We start from the raw sequence: 19,120 nt of genomic DNA on the forward strand, positions 1-19,120 counted from the left end.
TCCATCCTAAAGGAAATCAGTCCTAAGGAAGGACTGATGCTGAAGCTGAAACTCCAATACTTTATCCACCTGATGGGAAGAACTGACTCACTAGAAAAGACCTTGATGCTGGGAAAGATTGAAGGTGGGAGGAGAGGGGGCAACAGAAGATGAGATGGTTGGATGGCATCACCAACTCAATGGACATGAATTTGATTAAGCTCAAGGAGTTGGTGATGGACAGGGAAGCCTGGCATGCTGCAGTCCATGGGGTTGCAAAGAGTCAGACATGATGAGCAACTGAACTGAAACTCACAGAAGAGAAATATAAGTAAAATGAAGAAACAGAGGAACCACTCCCAGTTGAAAGACCAAGAGAATTCCCTTGAAAGAGCAATGAAACAGACCTCTTCAGTGTAGTAGGCACTAATTTCAAAAAGAAGACTGAAAATACTGAAGGAATTAAAAAAGGCTATCAACAGAAATACAGAGTACTGTAAAAAAGGAATTCGAAACTATAAACAGGAACCAAGAAAACTCACTTGCCAAGACAAAAACTGAAGTAAAGGCAATGAATAGCAGAATAAATAAGTGACCTGGAAGACAGAAGATGAAAACTGCCCAATTAGGACAGCAGACAGAAAGCCAAACGAAAAAAAGGGACCTATGGGGTAAGATAAAGTATGCCAATCTATGCGTAATAGGAATTCCAGAAGGAGAAGAGACAGAAAAAGAGGTTGAAAATGAATTTGAAGAAATTATGACCGAAACCTTCCCATACCTAAAGAACGAAATGCATATTCAGGTACAGGAAGCACTGAGGGTCCCAGAGAAGGTAAACTCAAACAGGCCTACACCAAGACACGTTATCCGTAGCAGAAATTAAAGAGGAAAATTCCAAAGGAAGCAAGACAAAAAGTTAATTATAAGGGATTCCGCCATCAGTTGTTCCTACTACAGAAATGTTGCAGGTTAGAAGGAAGTGCCAAGATAGATTCAAAGTCCTAAAAGGGAAAAATCTGCAACCTCCGATCCTCTACCCAGCAAGGTGATTGTTTAGAAAGAGATGAATTTCTCAGAAAACTGAAAGTATACAGCAATACTAAACCTGTCCTAAAGGAAATACTGAAAAGTCTTCTCTAAATAGAAAAGGCGTAATACTCTATAGGGGAATAAAAAGGGGAGGAAAAAAATCACAATTGGAAAGCAAATTACTGAAATAAGCCTGTACACAGATTAAAAAAATTTTTTTTTTCTGTGAAAGTGATAACCACAATGAACAGCAAAAGAACATGAAGATATAAAAGTGGACATCTAAATCATAAAATATGGGGGAGGAAAGTAAGAAGATGTAGGGTTTTTTTTTCTTTGATTTCCTAGATATGTTTTTTCCTTTGATTTCCTAGATATGTTTGAGCCTGTATGCCTACCTATCTAAGGCAAGGAGATATAGGATGGGATTAATGTATTTGAAAAATAGAGTAACCACCAATGAAAAACATACAATAGATTCACAGAAACCAAGAAGAAAATAAGTATGACACAAAAGAAAATCAAACCACTAAAGGAAAACAAAGAAAGGGACAAAGAAGAAATATAAAATCAATGGGAAAACAAAGTTAAAATGGAAATAAATATGTATATATCAAGTTACTTTAAATGACAGTGGACTAAATACTCCAGTCAAAAGACAGAGGGGCAAACATTTGCACAGTAAAGGAAACCATAAACAAAACCAAAAAGACAACCATCGAATGACAGAAAATATTTGTAAATGAGGTGACCAACAAGGGATTAGTCTCCCAAATTTACAAACAGCTCATGTGGCTCAATATTAAAGAAAAACAACAACCCAATCAAAAAATGGGCAGAAGATCTAAGACATTTCCTCAAAGAAGACATACAGATGGCCAAAAAAGCGCATGAAAAGGTCCTCAACATCACTAATTAGAGAAGCCCAAATCAAAATTACAAAGATGTATCACCTCAGACCCGTCAGGATGGCCATTATCATCATCATCATAAAAAAAAATCTACAAACAATAAATGCTAGAGAGGGTGTGGAGAAAAGGGAACTCTCCTACACAGTTAGTGGAAATGAAAACTGGTAGAGTCACTTTGAAGAACAGGATGGAGGTTCTTTAAAAAACTAAAAATGAAACTATCATATGATCTAGCAATCCCACTCTTAGGCATATATCTGGAAAAAACTATAATTTGAAAAGATACATGCCCCCCAGTGTTCACTGCAACACTATTTACAATAGACAAAAGACAGTCTAATGTCCAGATGAATGGATAAGGAAGATATGGTATGTACACACACACACACATATACATATATATACACACACAGTGTTACCCATTAAAAAAGAAAACGCCATTTGTGGCAACACTGGTGGACCTAGAGATTATACTAAGTAAAAGTAAATCAGAAAGAGCATATCGCTTACATGTGCAATCTAAAAAAATGACACAAATGAACTTATTTATTTATGAAACAGATTCACAGGCTTAGAAAACAAACTTACGGTTACTAAAGGGGAAAGGTGGAAAGGAGTGATAAAGTATGGGTTTGCGATTAACATACACACAATGGGCTTCCTTGGTAGCTCAGCTGGTAAAGAATCTCCCTACAATGCAGGAGACCCTGGTTCAATTCCTGGATCAGGAAGATCCCCTGGAGAAGGACAGGCTACCTACTCCAGCATTCTTGGGCTTCCCTGGTGGCTCAGACGGTAAATCTGCCTGCAATGCAGGAGACCTAGGTTTGATCCCTGGGGTGGGTAGATCCCCTGGAGGAGGGCATGGCAACCCACTCCAGTATTCTTGCCTGGAGAATCCCCATGGACAGAGGAGCCTGGTGGGCTACAGTCCGTGGTGTCACAGAGTCAGACACACAGCACAGCACATACACACAATACTATATATAAAACAGATACTCAATAAGAACCTACTATATAGTATAGGGAACTAACTCAACTCAGTACTTTGTGATAACCTATGTGGGAAAACATATATATATATGTGTGTGTGTGTGTGTGTAAATGAATCACTTTGCTGTACACCTGAAACTAACACATAAATCAGCTATCCCCAAATATAAGAAATGAGAATAAACATAAACTCTCAGAGTAGATGTCTCAATATTCTGTGGTAAACCTTAATGGAAAAGAATGTATAACTGAATTACTTTGCTGTACAATAGAAATTAACATTGTGTATCAACAATCAGATCAGTCGTTCAGTCGTGTCCGACTCTTTGTGACCCCATGAATCGCAGCACGCCAGGCCTCCCTGTCCATCACCAACTCCCGGAGTTCACTCAGACTCACATCCATCGAGTCAGTGATGCCATCCAGTCATCTCATCCTCTGTCATCCCCTTCTCCTCCTGCCCCCAATCCCTCCCAGCATCAGAGTCTTTCCCAATGAGTCAACTCTTCACATGAGGTGGCCAAAGTACTGGAGTTTCAGCTTTAGCATTATTCCTTCCAAAGAAATCCCAGAGCTGATCTCCTTCAGAATGGACTGGTTGGATCTCCTTGCAGTCCAAGGGACTCTCAAGAGTCTTCTCCAACACCACAGTTCAAAAGCATCAATTCTATGGCGCTCAGCCTTCTTCACAGTCCAACTCTCACATCCATACATGACCACAGGAAAAACCATAACCTTGACTAGACGAACCTTTGTTGGCGAAGTAATGTCTCTGCTTTTGAATATGCTATCTAGGTTGGTCATAACTTTCCTTCCAAGGAGTAAGTGTCTTTTATTTCATGGCTGCAGTCACCATCTCAATACAATAAATTTTTTAAAATAGAAAAATAAAGACAGGGTGGCAGATGTATTGTTTTAATCCAGAGCCTACAACATGCTGCCTCTAAGACCCACATTAAGGCAGAGGACACACAGAGATCAAAAGTGATGGGATGGAAAAATATTTCACGTAAACTGAAATGAGAACAAAGTGTGGAATCACTCAAGTCAGACAACACAGACTTTGAAACAAATACCATAAAGAAAGATAGATAAGGACACTGTATTGAAAAAAGGATCAGTTTAGGAAGAGGATCTTATACTCATCAGCATATACACACCTAATGTAGGAGTATCTAAATACATAAAACAAATAGCCACAAACATAAAGGGAGAAATTGATGGGGAAATCAGAGTAGGAGATTTGAACACCCCACTCAAATCAATGGATAAATTTTCTAGACAGAAAACCAGTAAAGCAAGAGATCCTAAACAACACAATAGAATTACGGTAAGTTGATATTTTCTGGACATTAAAAAACAAAACACATGCTTTTCAACTGCACCTGAACATTCTCTAGAATTGATTATCTTCTCAGGCATAAAACAAGCCTCAACACATTTAAGAGTGCAGAAGTTATTTCACACATTTTTCCTGACCGTAACAGCATTAAACTAGAAATCAACCACAGAAAAAGAAATGAGGGGAGAAAATAAGTTACACAGAGACTCAACAACAGACTGCCAATACTAAAAAACCAGTGGGTAAAGATGAAATCAAAGAGGAAATTTAAAAATACCTTGAGACAAATGACAGTAAAAACAACCATACAACACCTATGGAATGGGACTTCCCTGATGATTCAGTGGCTAAGACTCCAAGCACCCAATGCAGGAAGCCCAGGTTCAATCTGTGAACTAGACCCTGTATGCAGCAGCTGAGAGCTGGCACAGATATTTTCAAAAAAGAAACCTATGGGACGCAGCAAAAGCAATTCCTAGAGGGAAGTTCACAGCAATACAGACCTTACTCAAAAAACATGAAACATATCAAATAAACAGCCTAGCCTACCACTTAATTATAGAACAAAACCTAAAGTCAGCAGAAGGAAGGGAAAAAATAAAGATCAGAGAGGAAATAGAGATTTTTGAAAAAAAAAAAAAAATTACAACTGAGACCTGGTTCTTTGAAAGGGTAAACAAAATGCACAAATCTTTGGCCAGGCTCACCAAGAAGAAATGAGAGAACCCAAATACATGAAAAAGGAGACATAACAACTGACACTGCAGAAATACCAAAAAACCATAAAAGAATACTATGAGCAATTATATGACAACAAATTTGACAACGCAGAAGGGGACAACAGAGGATGAGATGGTTGGATGGCATCACCAACTCCATGGACATGAGTTTGAGTAAACTCCAGGAGTTGGGTGACAGACAGGGAGGCTTGGCATTGGCATGCTGCAGTCCATGGGGTTGCAAAGAATCAGACACAACTGAGTGACTAAACTGAAGAAATGTACAAGTTTCTAGAACTATACAGTCCACCAAAAAATTTAATCAAGGAAAAACACATAATTTGACCAGACTGATTACTAGAGGTGAAATACAATCTGTAATTTAAAAAACTTACAACAAACTAAAGTCCAGGACCAGATGGCTTCATGGGTGAGTTCCACGAGACATGGAAAATAATTTATATCAATGCTTCCAAAAAACTGAAGAGGTGGGAACACTGCCAAAGGCATTTTATAATGCCACCATCACCCTGATTTCCAAAACTAGACAAAGAACCACCAAAACAGATACATACAGGCCAATATATCTGATGAATATAGATGCAAAAATTCTTAACAAAATAGCAAACTGAATCCTGCAGCACACAAAAAAATGTCATACACCACAACCAAGTGGGATTCATTGCAAGTTCACAAGGGTGATTCAACATATACAAATCAATGTGATACACCTCATAAACCAGACAAAAAACACACGATCATCTCAATTGATGCAGAAAAAGCATTTGACAAAATTCAACATCCATTCATTGCAAAAACGCTTTACCAAAAAAGTGGGTATTGAGGGAACATAACATAATAAAAGCTATTTATGACAAATCCACAGCCAGTATAATACTCAAAGGTGAAAAGCTGAAAGCCCTACTGCTAAAATCTAGAACAAGACAAAGACGCCCACTGTCACCTCTTCTAGTAAACACTGTAGTACTGGAAGTTGTGGCCACAGCAGTCAGATCAGAAAAAGATATTAAAGGTATCCAAATTGGAAGGAAAAATTTAAATTGTCATTATATGCAGATGACATGATTCTGTGTACATATATATATATACAGAAAACCCTAAAGACTTCACACAGAAATTACTAGAGGTGATAAATTAATTCAGCAAGGTAGCAGGATACAAAGGAAACAAGACTCAAAGAAATGGAATGATATCCCATGTCTTGGATTGGAAGAATTAATATTGTTAAAATGGCCATATTGCCCAAAGCAATCTACAGATTTAATGTGATCCCTATCAAATTACCCATGACATTTGTCACAGAACTAGAACAAATAACCCTAAAGTTTATATGGAATCATAAAAGACCCAGAATTGCCAAAGCCATCCTGGAGAAAAAGAACAAAACAGGAACCATAACCCTCCCAGACTTCAAACAATACTACAAAGATACAGTAATCAAAACAGCATGGTACTGGCACAGAAACATTCATACGGATCAATGAAACAGAATAGAGAGCCCAGAGATAAACCCATACCCCTAAGGCCTCTTTGACAAAGGAGGCAAGAATATACAATGGGAAAAAGTCTGTTCAGCAAGTGGTGGTAGCGAAGTTGGACAGCCACGTGGAAATTGATGAGGTTAGAACATACCCTCTCACCATACATAAAAATAAACTCAAAATGGCCTAAAGACTTAAACATAAGACATGACATCAAAAACTCCTTCAAGAGAGCATAGGCAAAACGTTCTGACATAAATCATACCAGTGTTTTCTTAAGTCAGTCTCCCAAGGCAGTAGAAGTAAAGAAACAAATGGGACCTAATCAAACTTACAAGCTTTCAGCACAGCAAAGGAAACCATTAAAAAAAAGGAAAAGACAACCTACAGAATCAGAAAAAGCATTTGCAAATGATGCAACTGATAAGGGCTTAATAATTTCCAAAATATGTAAATACCTCATAGAACTCAACAACAACAAAAAAACCAAGCAACTTAATCAAAAAATGGACAAGAGACCTAAAATGGCATTTCTCCAAAGAAGAAATACAAATGGCCAATATGCACATGAAAAAATGTTCAGTATCACTAATTATTAGAGAAATGCAAATAAAAACTGCAGTGAGGTACTGCAGTGAGTGGCTGGTTAGAATGGCCATCATTAAAAACTGTACAAATAACAAATGCTAGAGAGAATATGGAGAAAAGGGAACTCTTACACTGTTGGTGTAAATGTAAGTTGGTACAACCACTACAGAAAACAGTGGAAAAAGAGAAAAATAGAATCACCATATGGTCCAGCAGTCCCACTTCTGGCTATATATCCAGAAAAAACTAATCCAAAATGATACATGTACCATATTCATAGCAGCATTATTTCACAATAACCAAGACATGGAAACAACCTAAATGTCCATTGACAGATGAGCTGATAAAATGTGGTGCATATATCCAATGGAATACAACTCAGCCATAAAAAAGAATGAAATAGTGCCATTTGCTGCAGCATGGATGCAACGAGAGATTATCATAATAAGTGAAGTCAGTCAGAAAGAGACAAATATGATATTAATGTGTGGAATCTAAAATATGACACAAATGATCCTATCTGCAAAATGGATTGAGGGACATAAATAACAGACTTGTGGTTGCTGGAGCGGAGGGTGTTGGGAGAGGGATGGGGTGGGAAGCTGGAGTTAGCAGATGTTAAGCTATTTTATATATAGAATGGATAAACAACAACATCCTACTGTACAGGACAGAGAACTATATTCAGTATCTAAATAATAATGGAAAATAATATTTTAAAAAATGTATATATACATATAACTCACTTTGCTGTATAGCAGAAATTAGCAATATTATAATTCAACTATACTTCAATAAATTTTTTTTTTTTTAATTTAAAAAGCAGCAGAACCATAGTGAAAGGAGGAAAGGTCAAAGTTAATATTGCTCCCCACCCCCCTGACCTCCCACCCAGGAGTAAAAGAAAGATGATGAAACAGTTTAAAAAGTAATGTTACTATTGCATAAAATGAAGTGCTGACTTCTTTTTTAGGTACATGGCCCCTGAAGTTCTAGATGATTCCATAAATATGAAACACTTTGAATCCTTCAAACGTGCTGACATCTATGCAATGGGACTAGTATTCTGGGAAGTAGCTCGACGATGTTCCATTGGTGGTAAATTTCTCTCCCTTCCCCCAATATATTGTCACAAACAAAAGTTGTTTAAGAATTGTCTTTTTTATTGAATGAAATTGTTTACCCAGTGATCAATGAGAGTGCCAGAGAGATGACACAACATGCTTTATCCTTGTGCATGGCTTTATCCTAATACACAGCTTTATTCCAGTGTGGTCTTTTTCTAGTTCCACTTGAATTTTGGGAAGCAATAGAAACCAACCCCTTGTTATCTTGCAGTATAGATATTTAGAATGAATGACTGCTTGTGAGGCCACCCAGGAAGCTATTTTTAGCATGTACCAGAGTCAAACTGATTTTACCCCGAGATTGTAGTGATTTTCTCCATCTTGAGGGTGGAAATTACATATGCAAAATGCAGATAGACTGTCACTGCATTACTTTTTAAAGTACATTTGTGTTAGATTGAGAACTTTCAATGTTTACTTGAGAAACAGTCTTATCCTTGAGAACCTAGGCTCACCTGAGACTAGGGCCTCAGGTTTCTGAGGCAGTGAGGGGTGGAGTAGCAAATAGGACAGGTTATTAACAGACACAAGTAGAGGAAGGGACTTGCACCTCAGGCTTGCCATGTAGGATTCACACCTTAGTGAGAGTGTACTTCCCTTTACCAGGTGAGGCTGTGCACTTGCAGAATAAAGGCTTTCATTTCTCGAACATTGGGGCTCTAAGAGAAAATGTCTATCTGGTCATCACAACTCATAGTTAACCATTATTAAAATAGCCTTTGCTGATTATATTGCAGAATTTAGTTTCAAAGTGTGGGCTCAGTACTGACTCAAGGAGGTGGGTTGTTGATGCAGACATGGATAAGAGAGAGCAGGCTGTTCCACTTACCTGTTTTAGTAATGGGACACTGTAACAGGATTTCCAGCTGTTCCTTTTCTGTCTGGTCAAAGATTGTTCTGACATTATCTGAATAAACCTTTCAAAATAGGTTTTTTTTAAATTCTTTACCAATGTAGGAATACATGAAGATTACCAGCTGCCTTATTATGATCTTGTACCTTCCGATCCATCAGTTGAAGAAATGAGAAAAGTTGTTTGTGAACAGAAGTTAAGGCCAAATATTCCAAACAGATGGCAGAGCTGTGAAGTGAGTATTTATTTTGGATATTATACAGTTTTCTAAACTGCTTCTGGTTAGTATGTGGAAATTTGCTACTTTTCTTTAAGGAAAACAGAAGTAAGAATTCCCATTCCTTTATTTTTCATAGCTAATTAAATCAATGAGTAAAAACAGAATAATTTGATTTTTATGTTCAATTTCAAGTACATTGCAAAGGCGATGGAACATTTTTAGTGGCCATCAGTTTATTAGAACAGTGTTTAGATCTGCCAGTGAAACAAGGCTCCTGCATTTTAAATTAAAGCTTCCTGGCTTTCCCTGGTGGCTCAGTGGTGAAGAATCCGCCTGTCATTGCAGTTAACACAGGTTCAATCCCTCATCTGGGAAGACCCCCACAGGCCACAGAGCAACTAAACCCATGCACCACAACTTATTGAGCTCTAGAGCCCGGGAGCTGAAGCTTACTGAAGCCCACATGCCCCAAGAGCCTGTGGCTCTGCAACGAGAGAAGCCACCACAACGCGAAGTCCAAGTACCACAACTAGCGAGTAGCTTCTGCTCGCCACAAGTAGAGAAAAGCCAAGCACAGCAGTGAAGACCAAGCACAGCCAAAAAATAAATAATTTTTTTTTTTTAAAGCTACCTTTCAACCAGGGCTGCCCAGAACAGTGGGCTGTGTGCTGGCTGGAATCAGGAGGCCTATATTGTAGATCCTGGCTACCATATATTTCAGAGGCTGACTTCTCCAAAGCACTTCAGTTCTTGGGACCTTAATATGCCTTTTTGTAAAATAAGGGATTTGGATGATTGTGAAGATGGTTCAGATGATTTTATATTTTATTCATTTCACTGCTCATTTGACTGTTCATCAGGAATTTGTGGAAACTGCTTTTCAGCAGTATCTGAGCTTTTCAACCCCAGCTCTTTACAGAAAGTTTTAGAAATATTTTTGTAGTTATACTTTTAAAGAATTTATAAGAAAAATGTTATTTAATTTATCCTTAATTGCTAACTTTTACTAACAGAAGTAGAAGGTATTAAGAATACATAGAAAAACTACAGAAAAGGTCTTAATGACCCAGATAACCAGGATGGTGTGATCACTCACCTAGAGCTAGACATCCTGATGTGTGAAGTCAAGTGGACCTTAGGAAGCATTACTACAAACAAAGCTAGTAGAGGTGACGGAATTCCAGCTATTTCAAATCCTAAAAGATGATGGATGTTGTTAAAGTGCTGCACTCAGTATGCCAGCAAATTTAGAAAACTCAGCAGTGGCCACAGGACTGGAAAAGATCAGTTTTCATTCCAGTCCCAAAGAAGGGCAATGCCAAAGAATATTCAAACTACCACACAGTTGCACTCTTTTCACATACTAGTAAGATAATGCTCTAAATCCTTCAAGCTAGGCTTCAACAGTACGTGAAACGAAAACTTCCAGATGTACAAGTTGGATATAGAAAAGGCAGAGGAACCAGAGATCAAACTGCCAACATCTGTTGGATCATAGAAAAAGCGAGGGAATTCCAAAAAAAAACACTTCTGCTTCATTGACTACAGTAAAGCCTTTGACTATGTGGATCACAACAAACTGGAAAATTCTGAAAGAGATAGGAATACCAGACCACCTTACCTGCCTCCTGAGAAACCTGTATGCAGTCAAGAAACAACACTTAGAACCAGACATGGAAACAGCAAACTGGTTTAAAATTGGGAAAGGAGTATTGTCAAGATTGTATACTGTCACCTTGCTTATTTAGCTTATATGCAGAGTACATCACGCAAAATGCTGGGCTGGATGAACCTCAAGCTCGAATCAAGATTGCCAGGAGAAATATCAATAACCTCATATGCAGATGACATCACCCTAATGACAGAAAGTGAAGAGGAACTAAAGAGCCTCTTGATGAAGCTTAAAGAGGAGAGTGAAAAAGCTGGCTTAAAACTCAACATACAGAAAACTAAGATCATGCATCCAGTATCATCACTTCATGGCAAATAGGTGGGGAAACAATGGAACAGTGAAAGACAATTTTCTTGAGCTCAAAAATCACTGTGAACATTGACTGCAGTCATGAAATTAAAAAAGATGCTTGCTCCTTGGAAGAAAACCTATGACAAACCTAGACAACATATTAAAAACAGAGATATCACTTTGCCAACAGAGGTCTGTATAGTCAAAATTATGGTTTTTCCAGTAGTCATGTATGGATGTGAGAGTTGGACCACAGAAGCCTGAGTGCTAAGAATTTATAGTTTCGAACTGTGGTGCCGAAGAAGACTCTTCAGAGTCCCTTGAAGAACAAGGAGATCAAACCAAGTCAATCCTAAAGGAAATCAACCCTGGATTTTCATTGGAAGGGCTGGTTCTGAAGCTGAAGCCCCAATACTTTGGCCACCTGATGTGAAGAGCTGACTCACTGGAAAAGACCCTGATACTGGGAAAGATTGAGGGCAGGAGGAGAAGCAGGTGACAGAGGATGAGATGGTTGGATGGCATCAGTGACTCAATATACATCAATGTGAGCCAACTCTGGGAGATAGTGAAGGACAGGGAAGCTTGGCGTGCTGCATTCCATGGAGTCAGAAAAAGTCAGGCACAACTGCGTTAACAACCACTATTATTATGATACTATTATAATATTGGTAAAGCAAAGCATTTCCCTTTAGAGTTGATGTTTGGTAGTTTAGGAAGAATAAAACGCTGTTCACTTAAGTAGTTTATCTTACATCTTAAGAGTCGGACACGACTGAAGTGACTTAGCAGCAGCAGACTTCATTAGATACCTGTGAGATCAAGAGAGTTCCTTGGCTATCTCTAATGAAATCAAGTATGCAGGCCCAGACAAAATTTATTTTGTGTGCTCACAGAACCTGCATGTTTAACAAATGAAATTGGGCTAGATTTTGTCTTTGAAAAATTTCATCTTGATACTACAAACTGGAATTATTCATGCACTCATTCAATAAGCAAATTAGAGCAAATTAATATTAAACAGATGGCTAATTAAGCACGAAGGAAAGTTAGTAGTTAACGTTAAAAACATACATGCAAGTTGAAATTACTGTCACAGCATGTTGAATGAATGCCATCAGTGTCATTTAGCTAGTTTTGTATCACTAACTTAATCTTTCACTTTTCTCGGGTTTTACAAATCTCCCATCAGTAGCTGAAACGCATCGAGAATTTGAAACTGATAGGATACCTACAGAAGTGTTTTTCAGAGCCCTCTGACCTTTTCCAATCTGGAAAGCTGGCTCAGGATATCCCTTACCTTTCACCTGTGATCTCTCTTGCCTCTTTTGTGGTGACTGCCTTTCTGAATCCCATGTCTTCATGTTTCTTGGTTTGCTCATTATCCTCCTCTTCCAGCTCTTTGCTCAGATATTACCTTGTCAGTGAGTCATTACCTGTCCATCTATTTAAAATAACACTTTTTCCCCTGGCATATTTTATCTCCTTCCCTAAATGATGTTTCTCCTTAGCACTTACCACTGACAGTCCATGCATTTTCCTTATTTATTATTCGCTTTAGCCCTCTACAATGTAAGCTTTATGAGAGCAGAGATGTTGTCTATTATTTCGCTGCTGTGTCTGTTAGTGTATCCTACTAGATACATGTAGGATGGTATCTGGATTATGGCACTCAGTTTGCTGGATGATTTTATGCATGTCCTGAACCCTTGGTCATTTTTACCTGAAAACAAGTGTTCATTTCTAGGAAATTTTCCTCACGTGTTCCCTTCCATTTTCTTCTGTTTTCTTCAACTCTGGTTATGAATGTAGACATCCTGAACAGGCATTCTGATTTTCTTGTGTTTTCCTTCCTATTACCCATCTCTTTGTTTTCTTTTCTCAACTTTCTGGGAATCTGCTTTTATCTTTTGGTTTTATTATTATTATTCAGGTTTATTTTGTAGTTCTATAAAACTTTCCCCAAACCAAACAAAACCCAAAAAAGTATTGGTAAGTCCAGTATCAGTATTTTCTTTTATCTCTTTGAAGGTATTAATGATGGATTGTTGATATTGTCTTCTGTACACCTTTTGTTTTTTCCAAGGTGTTTTTTTCTGTTTGTGTCAGTTTCTGCATTTCATATTACTTTCCTGAAATGTTGATCAAGTTCATACTCTGTATAAAAGCAGCACTGAAAGCTGATGGGAAGCTTTGTGCACATGAATGGAGCTTATCGTCAACTTCAGTCTGAGGGTGAAGTAACTGGATTGCTTCCTTGGGGAACCACTGATGTCCCTCTCTTTAGGCTTTTCTTGGGCTGAAGACTCTTCTGGTCTCCTACCTGGAGGAGTATGTGAAGTCACTGGCCATGTTCTGGGGAGAAAGTTTATTGTCTTAGCGTTTAGTGTGTTGTCAGTGTGGAATTTTGCCCTTTCCCCAAGATGGGAATCTGTGCTGCTCTCTCAGATTGAAATCTCTTGTCCTCTGTTGGGCTGGGGTGGGATGGTCACCCAGCTGTGTGAAGTTGGGGCAGGGCAGGTATCTGGGTTTCTAGCTTCTTTGGCTGATTCTGTTTTTACCCTGAACTTCACCCCAGGGATACAGGATATAAGTTAATTCCTCAGTTTTGGGGGCCATTTCATGTGAGTCAGGTTCCCTCTTTGCTTTGCACAGCTCTATTTGAGGATTCAGCTTTCTCAGGCTGCTAAGTAAATCCTCCCTTGTCCATCTGCTTTCCAGCTGCTGGCACCAGTATCCTGCTGATGGGAATTTAGGTCGTCTTTACTCATTTGCTATTACAAATAATGCTGAAACAGAAATACTTGTATGTCGTTTAAAAAGAAAATTTACAGGTAAAGATTATTATCCAGGTCGTTGAAAAGTGGTGCATGCATTAATGATCTTTCTTTTCTTTTCTTGTAGGCCTTGAGAGTAATGGCTAAAATTATGAGAGAATGTTGGTATGCCAATGGAGCAGCTAGGCTTACAGCTTTGCGGATTAAGAAAACATTGTCACAACTCAGTCAGCAGGAAGGCATCAAAATGTAAATTCTGTGGCTTTGCCTGAACTCTACTTCTTCTTCAGATCTGCTCCTGGGTTTTAATTTGGGAGGTCAGTTGTTCTACCTCACTGAGAGGGAACAGAAGGATATTGCTTCCTTTTACGATGATGTAACAAGGTGAACTAAAACATCCCAGGATTTCTTCAGACCCAGGAAACCGCCATGTGGGTTCCTTTCTGTGCACTATGAATGCTTCTTTCCCAGGACAGTTACAAAATGTTGTGTAGTCTACCTTTATTTTTTATTAACACAAAACTTGTTTTTTTAAACGATTGCTGGTCTTAACTTTAGGTAACTGCTGTGCTGAAGATCATCTTTAAGGGTAAAGGAGCTGGATGGCTGAGTTATATGAAACTTTTCTTATTTTTAAAGAAAGTGATTTCTCCTGGTTAGTACATTCTCAGAGGATTCTGAACCACTAAAGAGTTTCTTTGATTTAGACTTTGAATGTACTGTTCTATAATTTTCAGGATCTTAAAACTAACACTTATAAACTCTTGAGTCTAAAAATGACCTCATATAGTAGTGAGGAACATAATTTATGCAATTGTATTTTGTATATTATTGTTCTTTCACATATTCAGAACATCACATGCCTTCAAAATGGGATTGTACTATACCAGTAAGTGCCACTTCTGTGTCTTTCTAATGGAAATGAGTAGAATTGCTTAAAGTCTCTGTGTGTGTTAAATCTGTCATGTTTTAATTCAAAAGTTTATTTACCTGGATAACCCAGACTTATTCTGTTTTGTTTTCTGGAAGAGTTTTTCTGGTATGTTCTTTGGTTTTCCATTCTGAATATGCCTTTCTCCTGCCAAAATGTGCTTAAACCACTAGAGAAATGAAATGGCATTAATTGGTAAATTGTTATCATGGTCATAATTAAGTATTCTCATCAAGTTTTTGCATTTTAATTGTATTGTCTAAGTACACTTTAAAAAATTCAAGTGGCACTCTTGATGCTTATAGTACTTTAATAACTTAAAATCTGTAGCATACAGACGAATTTTTCTAAAAGGGAAAATTTGTCTAGCTGCTTGTGAAAAGTTGTGTGGCATTCTATAAGCCATTTTTTTCTTTATCTGATCAAAGACAGTGTTATTTTTTTAAGAAATGAATTATGTTTAAAATTAGAATATGGTTAATGTTAAATAGGCTTTTTTCTAGGAAGGTAAAGGTAGTTGATAATTTGAATAGTAACAGGTGTGTGAGAGTCACATTGTTGTGTAGGAGTCACTGTTCTGTGGACTTTGTCTTTGTAGCTAAGGTTAGTCAGTGTGGTTTTGAGGTCGCACTACACTTTGAGGAAGGCAGCTTTTAACTCAGTCTTTCCTTCTCTGTGCATATATCACAACTGCCTAATTTATATGGCTCTGGAGTGAATTTGGTGCACCCTCAATTTTTAGGAAACCGATAGCTAAGGAATATTCCAAGGATAGATTCTCCATTTACAGATGTTTATGGTGAAATTAAATGTTTAAAGTAAATCTGTCATGGCCTTCTCACATTCAGTTGAAAGTAGCTTATAATAACTGGTTTTACTTCCAGTGCTGAAAGTCTTTGCAGGATTTTTACAATTTTTCAAAGTCCTCTTTATCACTGTGATCTTAATCTGAGGGAGGAAAGTCTATCATAGCTGTGAGGCAAGACATACCTTATAGAGCTGTCAATTTCCTGATGAAAGGGTCAGAATAACCTTTACAGTATTTTGGTAAGAGATAGTGGCCATTTATGCTGACTGAGCTACATTCTGATAATGTCTTATTTCTTATACATAGAATAAATTTGAAAGACTATTTGGTCTTAAAGCCAAAGTAATTTTAGAATGAATGACATACTTCATAGGAATTTAGTGTCAATTTCATGTGTTTAAAAACAACATGGGGAAAATATTGTTTAGAGGTTAATATTTTGAGTCCAAATTTGAGTTTTTTCTGTAGTTACCATGATTTCATCAAAGCAAATGAGTTTGAGAGGTTTGTTTTATAATTGTGTTATGTTTCCTGTTTAATAATCTCTAGCTCTATGATCAGGTACTTTTACTTTTTTTTTTTGGCCATTTACAAGCCTACCAGATCTGCTTTATGAAATCCAGGGGACCAATGCATATAATCACTAAAACTATTTTTATATAATTTTAAGAACATACCAAAAGTTCTTGTCTGATTTAAAGTTGTGATACATGATTTCTCAGTTTCATATAAGGTAATCAACTTTTGCTGAAGATATTCTTTATTAAGTCAAAAAATGAGTTACAGTTTTACTGTTCAGCCTAAATGGATGAAATCTACTTTTGATGAATCAGGGAACTTTTTAAAAGTTGGAATTTAGTTCTAAATTGGGTTTACATGTTACTCTAGCTGATTCCATTTTTTTTTTTCCGACTAACGATGGTTTGACAAACTCCAATTGGCTAGTACTGAAAATGAAAGTAACTGAAAATATTTATGGATCATGATTGCTGTGGCTATTCCTGCAGAAAAATTTGACTGGAGAAATATATTTAAAAACACAAGCCTTTGTGTTTATACTGTCTATCTTCAGATGCTCACTTTCCAAGGTTCAACTTGGCTAAAGTATACCTTCAGGCAGATTGTCTGTCAGTCAGTACCCCCAGAGGAACGGGGATGAGGGGTGCGTACGGCTTACTGGGGTGTAGACATCCCTGGTCTTTTCTTCACACCCTTAGCTTGCTCCCTCCCAAACTGCCTTCCTGCTGGTCCTGCCTCTGAGTGGGCTGGCAGCAAGGGTAGCTCTGGCAGTGGGAGTTGTGCCAGAAGCAATGGCCAGTTGTATCTTCCATAGGACAGGGTAAGGTCCAAAGAGCTGAGCCTGTAGTTATGCTGTAATGATAGTGCTCAGGAAGTGCCTTGAGTCAGGATACAGTGCCATGGTCATCAAGAACTCCAAATTTCTATTCTTAAAAAATTTCAGTGGTCACTTGGCCATTTTGCTGCTCATGCCTGAGTTACCTTTTTTCCCCCCTCTACCTTAAAGAACTGTCACATACAGAGTATTTTGTAAAACAAGATGGTGAAGTGCTAATTAAAACTCAAAACAACATGAGGATCCCATTAGACATGTCATATCAAGCATTTATTTTTACCCCTCCAATGAAAGACTGATTGTTAATAAACTATTTATTGACCATGGCAGTGTTCTGGCTCCAGATGGTGAGAGTCCAAATAATGGTTCTGTCACAGCTTGGCAGAAAAATGCCAGTTCAGATGTTTTTGAGACTCTAAAAAATAGCTCATGACGTGTCCTGCAGCATCTTGTGTCTGTTTTGGAATGCTGCGATTCCCATGGGCCCTCTCTAGAAATGCTGGACTTCTAGGACATTCTGAGGATTGTCAGTACATTTAAACCTTTAACCCTATTATGCAGTCTTATTTGTAACTGTAAACTTAAAAAAAAAAAAGTGGTTAACAACATTCAACCAGTTTCTTAAAGCTTAAAAAGAACTTCAGTGAATGTTTTTATTTTTAAACAAGATTTGTGAATTGAGTATCATGAACTGTGTTTTGATATCCCTTTTTCACATTGTGCCAATGGAATGGGGTGTTCGATATTTCTTTATATGTCAAGGAGATGCTTCAAAACGTCAATTGCTTTAAACTTAAATTACCTCTCAAGAGACCAAGGTACATTTACCTCATTGTATATATGATGTGTAATATTTGTCAGAGCATTCTCCGGGTTTGCAGTTTTATTTCTATAAAGTATGAGTATTATGTTGCTAAATTACTCAAATGGTACTGTATTGTTTATATTTGTACCCCAAATAACATCTATACTTTGTTTTCTGTATTTTATTGTATTTGTGCAGAATTCTTTTGGCTTTATCACTGTAATCTCTGCCCCTTTAAGATGTGTACAGAAAATGTCCATATAAATTTTCACTTACGTTGGATGATTTTGAGAAACCTGTAAAGAGGTGAGGAAAATGAAAACTGCAGTTCCCCATAAGTTTTTTAAAATTGTATACTGTATTTGTAGTAATATTCTGAATGAACTGTAAATAGGAGGTAGAAGAATAATGCTTATGTCAAGTCCTAACACTACAGTAGAAACATGGAAGCAATGCAAATAAATTACTTTTTTTCCCAAGTGCTAGTGGCATAATTTAAAATAAAGGGTGTATATTGGAGAGAGTCCTGCTATTATGACATGTAACTGATATAAATACAGACTAGAATCTTTGGATGACTGCTCGGTACAAGTTACAGTATTAGAACGTGTTTGAGACTTGCCCACCTGTCCAAAGGTGCATCTTTGTGTGTAGAAGCTTCTCTCCACATGCTTGTGGGTTGTTAATCTGTCGGTGGACACGAAGTGACATGTCTACACGTGAACTGCTTTGTCTCTGGCTCAGCAATCTGCTAAGTTTGTGTTAAAGTTTTTCAATGATTTCCAAAGAAAATTTAAAGTATTTTCATCTTCTTTCCAAATTTTTCCTTCTTTTCCTAAATTAAGGATTGTGAGAAATAATTTGTAGAAATAAGTTTTTGTTTTTGAGTTTTTTTGAAGTTAGTCTCCTGAGAGTGAGAACTTCACTGATAAGAGAACTGAGGAAGTAGAGAGGGGAGATGTCATCCCCAAGCCCGCAACATACTCTGGGTGAGGTTTTGTAGATTGGATTGTTCTTGCATTAAAGACTAGTCACCTCAATTCAGAGATCGGATTTAGCGATTTTATGTTTCTTCAGATTTTTCTTCATAATAAAGGCAGAAGTAGAGGTTTTTCTTGTAAATTAGAAGAAAGTGAGATTACTTTTAAAACATCATAGATTCAGAGAAAACAGAACTAGCTTTGTCTTTTCATCACCTCTTCAGCCCTTGGGGTTT

The 19,120-nt window shown here is 37.5% G+C and overlaps 1 protein-coding gene across 6 annotated transcripts in view; it reads left to right on the plus strand.

The window, feature by feature from the left end:
* Positions 1 to 18,383, plus strand: part of TGFBR1 (transforming growth factor beta receptor 1) — a 75,365-nt gene extending 56,982 nt beyond the window's left edge. For 5 of the 6 annotated variants that reach the window (XM_086416056.1, XM_086416057.1, XM_086416062.1 and 2 more), the window contains 3 exons: positions 8,040 to 8,164; positions 9,151 to 9,281; positions 14,134 to 18,383. In XM_086416056.1, the coding sequence (XP_086272182.1) occupies positions 8,040 to 8,164; positions 9,151 to 9,281; positions 14,134 to 14,259 (382 nt within the window). In that variant the 3' untranslated portion in view covers positions 14,260 to 18,383. Of the gene's footprint in view, positions 1 to 1,385; positions 1,582 to 8,039; positions 8,165 to 9,150; positions 9,282 to 14,133 lie in introns of those variants that run through there. The other variant, XM_086416061.1, reaches the window with a different exon arrangement.
* The last annotated feature ends 737 nt before the right edge of the window (positions 18,384 to 19,120 follow it).

Source organism: Bos grunniens, chromosome 8 (genome assembly GCF_055505025.1).
Source record: "Bos grunniens cultivar Pamir isolate PY7600 chromosome 8, Bosgru_T2T1.0, whole genome shotgun sequence".
NCBI lineage: Eukaryota > Metazoa > Chordata > Mammalia > Artiodactyla > Bovidae > Bos > Bos grunniens.